At 42.5% G+C, this 5,643-nt stretch overlaps 1 protein-coding gene across 4 annotated transcripts in view; it reads right to left on the reverse strand.

Annotated features, from left to right (window-relative positions):
- The window catches only part of N4bp2l2 (NEDD4 binding protein 2 like 2), a 59,105-nt gene extending 53,669 nt beyond the window's left edge, over window positions 1–5,436 (reverse strand). For 2 of the 4 annotated variants that reach the window (XM_029533591.1, XM_021186711.2), the window contains exons 1-2: window positions 5,350–5,436; window positions 2,080–3,314 (exon numbers count right to left, since the gene is read on the reverse strand). In XM_029533591.1, coding sequence (XP_029389451.1) covers window positions 2,080–3,314 — 1,235 coding nt within the window. In that variant the 5' untranslated portion in view covers window positions 5,350–5,436. Of the gene's footprint in view, window positions 1–2,079; window positions 3,315–4,943; window positions 5,200–5,349 lie in introns of those variants that run through there. The other 2 variants (XM_029533592.1, XM_029533593.1) reach the window with 2 other exon arrangements.
- Window positions 5,437–5,643: the final 207 nt, after the last annotated feature.

Consider the following 5,643-nt stretch of genomic DNA (forward strand, 5'->3'; position numbering starts at 1 on the left):
AGGGTTTCTCTGTGTAGTCCTGGCTGTCCTGGAACTCACTTTGTAGACCAGGCTGGCCTCGAACTCAGAAATCCGCCTGCCTCTGCCTCCCGAGTGTCATTTTTCTACTCTTAAATGTTCCCCTTTTCTCCAAGCAGATATACACATAATCGCCTCTACCTAATCTCTCACTAAATGTAAGTGTTCTTGAAATTCTACTGAGCTTAATTTCAACATTCTCTAATCTGTTGCTCTAACTTTCTTATAATTTTCCTATATTCAACTCTAACTAGTAGATTTAATTCATCCAATTTCCAAACCTCAACTATTTTCCGACAGTCTAAATCTAGAAAATTGTCTCTTTGTACTTTACTCTTTCAAGTCTTAATTTCATACTCTCTACAAAATCTTCACATAAATAACATGAATCAAAATACAAAGAAAATTTAAATAGCTTATTAGCTTATTATCTAGCTTGAAAATCTGTATTATAAACTGAATGTCTGTTTTTGTGTCTAAAGCAGCAGCTCTCAACCTGTGGGTCCCCAACCCCTTTAGGGGTTGAATGATCCTTTCACAGGGGACACATAAGACCACTGGAAAACCCAGATATTTACATTATAATTCATAACAGTGGCAAAATTAGTTATGACATAGTAATGAAAGTTTTATGAATTTAATGAAAATTTTATGGTTGGCAGTCTTAACATGAGGAACTATATATTAAAGGGTTGTAGCATTAGAAAGGTAGAGAACCACTGATCCAAAGGAATTTTATTTCTTTAGACCATATTACAAGTAAATATAAGTTCTTCAGACATTTTTTACCCAATGATAGCATTTTTTTAAACCTTGCTTAGCATATAACCTATATAACTGCAGTTATTTTCCACAGTAACACAAACTGTGCTATACTATCTTTAAATTGTGAACTAGAATTCTGAATGAAAAATTTTGTAACACAATAAAAACATCACCAGTTCTAACTCCACTAATTCAGAGTGCTTAATCCAACATGTTTAAGTTTTTAAAACTATAGTAATTCAATCTCACAGGGCTGGAGAGATGGCCCAGTGGTTAAGAACACTGGATGCCTTTTTCTAAGGACCAGGGTACAACTCCCGGAATTCACAAGGTGGCTCACAACTGTTTGTAACTCCAGTTCCAGGAGATCTGACGCTTTTTTTTTTTTTTTTTTTTGGTCTCCAGAAAGTGGTGCACAGATGCAATGGAAACAGAACACCCATACACTGAATGAAAATATGTATGTGTACCAGGCAATGGTGGCACATGCCTTTAATCCCAGCACTTGGGAGGCAGAGGTGGATTTCTGAGTTTGAGGCCAGCCCAGTCTACAGAGTGAGTTCCAGGACAGCCAGGGCTACATGGAAAAATCCTGTATACATACTACACACATACACATGCACACACACATATATAAATTCTCCCAATCAGGTATGAACATGGCACAATGCTTAATACACTCAATATTCCTTTCCTTTGGTTATCTAACTTTTTCAAATTCTAAGAAAATAAATATCCCTTATTCTCCTATTAAAGACAGCAAAACACCCTCAACAGCATAAAGTGAAGAAGTACCAGAGCCCAGATTTTCTAGTGCAGAGCCCACCTTCTTTGAAGTTATAAAAGCTAACTAAGCAGCATTGCTTCTGTTGCTGCTTTAACTGTAGCTTACTTGTAAAGCCCTTAAGAGAAACTATATATACACAATTCTCCCTTTCCCATTCTTGTAAATCTCTTAGTATGTCCAGTCAGATGTCACTCTTAAATATAGCATATAAAGGATTTACTAGAAATACAAAAGCAGGGGCTGGAGAGATGGCTCAGTGGTTAAGAGCATTGACTGCTCTTCCAAAGGTCCTGAGTTCAAATCCCAGCAACCACATGGTGGCTCACAACCACCCGTAATGAAATCTGATGCCTTTTTCTGGTGTGTCTGAAGTCAGCTACAGTGTACTTAAGGTATAATAAATAAATCTTTAAAAAAAAAAAGAAATACAAAAGCATTTATCACTGATAACTCATATATTTTTAAGCAATGAATTCACAAACAAGTATTCACTCAGGTCTTTTACTCACCGAGACAATGTTGTTTTTCCAGAACCGGGGAGGCCTCGCAAAAGAATAAGTAACTTCTGCAATTTATTTAATTTCTCCTCTTGAAACCACTGGTTCATAAACCTGTCTGTTTCATTATGCTTGTCCATGGAAGGATCTTGCCAGCACTCTCGGATTTCACAGAAACCATTATTTACACTTTCATCGTGTACACTGTAGCCATTTCTAAAGGGATGAACATTATTGCTAGTCACATCATAGCTAGCATATTCATCGTTCTGATCAAAAGTCAAGCAGCTCCAGCTATCCTGGTAACTGTCTACATAACACCCATTCTGCATCTGAGCATCATCTTGCCCACAGAAAACATCTGGTGATGGATGTAGTGGGGCACCAAATCTTTGAAAATTAAAATAATTAAAACTGGGAAGAGGGCCATGGGGTATGACAAAAGGATGTATTGACTGCCATCCAGGACTGAAAGAAGGAAATGAAGTCTCACAAAATGCGGGTATCAACTGCTCATCACAGGGATAGTCTGGTTCATCCTCCAAGTACTCTGGATAACCACAATGTGACTGAAGAACATTACTGAGATCTTTATTTTCCTCCTCAGATTTTAAAGCATTACAGGCCCAGTCATAAGAAATAATTTGTTCTTCGGAAGGTTCTGGTTCCGTACAACTGCCTTGGGAAGCTTCATTTTCATTTTCCAGTTCTTCAATTTCTTTGTAAAATTGGGATAATTCTGTGTCCATCTCCAATTTTTTAGAGTTGGACTTCTGTTTTTCCTCTTGTCGTTTCTTGCTATCGCTACTACTCAAAGTATTTGTCTCACTCTTCCTTTCCCGGCATTTCCTTTTCTCGGGGGGTTTGTAAATGGGACCTATGAAGGCTTTACTTGTGCTGTAGAGTTCATCATCCCTGGCCGGTGGAGAGGGCTTTCCATCCTGCAAAGCTGGTGAACCAATGGATTCACTGCCACCCAGTTTATCACCAGGCATCTCCTTGTGCAAAGGCTTTAACACATCTGTACTGGCTTTGTCTTCCTGAGGACAAACACGTCTTCTGAAGTTAATGGTGGCCACGGCGACCCTATTATTTCTGTTTTTTTCTTGGATTCTGTGACTATCAGGACCACCTCGAAGGGGGGAAACACCATCATCTGCACCTGATTTCAATTTTTTATAGCATGGTTCCCTTGTTAGTTCTTTTCCAGGTCCCAAAAACTTAGCTTCAACCTCACTGTAAGGCATCTGAAGAGTAAAGCATACGATTATTAGGACACACTTTTAAAGAATAGCAACAAACATGTTTTCACCAGAGGAATTTTAGAAAAGAATTTTTTTGTTTTGCTTTGTTTTTCAAGACAGGGTTTCTCTGGGTAGCCCTGGCTGTTCTGGAACCCACTCTGTAGACCTGGCTTGCCTCGAACTCAGAAATCCCCGTCTCTGCCTCCCAAGTGCTGGGATCAAAGGCATGCGCCACCACTGCCTGGCTTTAGAAAAGAATTTTTGTTTTGGTTTGGTTTTTTTGTTTTGTTTTTCGAGAAGAATTTTTGATACAAGCATTTAATAGTAAGACCTTCCCAACTACAGTTATCCTGTAATTTTATATTCACTTATTTTAAGTACTGTCATAATGGGAAGAGCCTTAAGTTAGTATCATCTAAAAATATATGTGCATCTCTTTTTTTTGGAGGTACAGAAGATGAACTTATGATCTCATGCAAGCTAAACAAACACTTCACTACAGAGTTATATCCTATGCCTTTTTTTTCATGTTGTGAGAATGTCTCACTAAGTTGACAAGGGTGGCCTTGAGTTCACTCTGTAGAGTACAGTGATGCCCTGAACTTTCCGTCCCTCTGAGTTGCTGAGATTGCAAGCCTGTGCTACCAGTCCTATCTTTAAACAGTCCATTGTAGAGTTTAAGAACCTAAATTTGGAAACCTGAATCCATATTGTGTGTATTTATATGTGTATGTACAGATACAGAACTGACATTTGTCTTTAAACTGGCTATGAATACCTTCCTGTTTAAAATCACCATGTCTTTTGTAGTATACGCTTCAATTTCCAAACGTCTCTCTTTAGCATCCTAATACTGGGTTAACTAAAATGCAGTCTTTGTGGGCCTTTTCCTTTCAAGTAGTGTAAAAGCAGTTCCCAATTGAGTGTAATAATTTGAAACAAAAAGTTTTGAGTTTCAGCGATGATACAAATTATGCTTAGGAAAAATAATCAGGAAACTTTAAAAATCAAATCATTCATCTTTTCTAGTAGTTTCTCTAACTTAAAAAATACACTTTTTAGGCAGGGTGGTTTATGACTGTAACACTAGCATTTGGCAGGTGGAGAAAGGAGAAAAACCAGCCTGGACTACAGACATAGTAAGTTCAAGGTCAGTCTGTATTACCCAAGATCCTGTCAATAAATGTAATTAAAATGACTTGACAGGCTCTGGTAGCTCAAACCTGTAATCCTATCAATAGGAGATTTCCAGTCCAGTATGGGCTGGCTACTCAAATGGGTTGCAGAGCAGCCTGGTTGAGATGTCTTTAAAACAACAACAACAACAACAACAACAACAACAAACCCACAACCTCGCTTTTCTTGTCATTTTGGGGGTGGGGGTGGGGGACCGTTAAGAAGCCAAAAGCGCTCTTTTGGTCACATCTGGCCTACTCTTGGAATCAAAACCCAAACCCTACAAACGAGAAGAAAGGCGACAGGCCACCAGCAGAGACGAAGGAAGCTCCAACTGCGGAGGAGAAAAGCCATGTTCCGGGAAACCCCTCGGCCACTTGCTCCCATCTCCCCACTCGACCGTCACAGCCCCCCGAGGAAGTGCAGCCGGGTGGACCGATGTCGCCAGCGCCCTACCCGGCGCCCCCCGAGGAAGTGCAGCCGGGTGGACCGACGTCGCCAGCGCCCTACGCGCCGGGGCGCCAAGGCCTCCTGACCCGGGGAGGCTGCCAGGCCAGGGGCGCCCCGGCTCCTCCGTCCCGAAGGAAAACGTCGAGGTCCCTTCTAAGGATCTGGGGAGGCCCCGAAGGCTGACAGGTTGCTCCTGGGGCTTCCACGCCCGCAGAGAGGCGAGAGCGGGGTCAAAGCCGCCGGGGCAGGCGCCAGCCGTTCCCCCGGGACGAAACCGGAAGTGCCTCCCGCACCTCCACCGCAAGCCATCGCTCCGATGTACTTCCACCATCATCCTCCCCAAGCCCTCGCACCCTCCAACCCCACCCCTCCAAAAAAAAAATAAATAAACAACTTCCGCGAACACACCAACCTCCGGGAAGGCGAGAGACCGTCCAACACGCAGCTATTAAACGGAGCTGGAAAGAGACGCGAGGCTGGAGCGGTTCCATACGCAAGATGGCCGCCACCTCTAGGATTACCCATGCAGCACCGCGGGCTCACGCCCGGCATTATGGGGCTTGAAGTCCGGCGTCCCGCAGTCCTCGGTGAACTCACGGCACCGAGACTCAGTCTTCCAGAGTCCATTGCATGGACCTATGCGCTCTTCCGGCCACCAAGGTAGACTCAGCCTTGTTCCCCGCCCTGGAGTGTGTGTGTGGGGGGG

This window comes from Mus pahari, chromosome 23 (assembly GCF_900095145.1).
Source record: "Mus pahari chromosome 23, PAHARI_EIJ_v1.1, whole genome shotgun sequence".
NCBI lineage: Eukaryota > Metazoa > Chordata > Mammalia > Rodentia > Muridae > Mus > Mus pahari.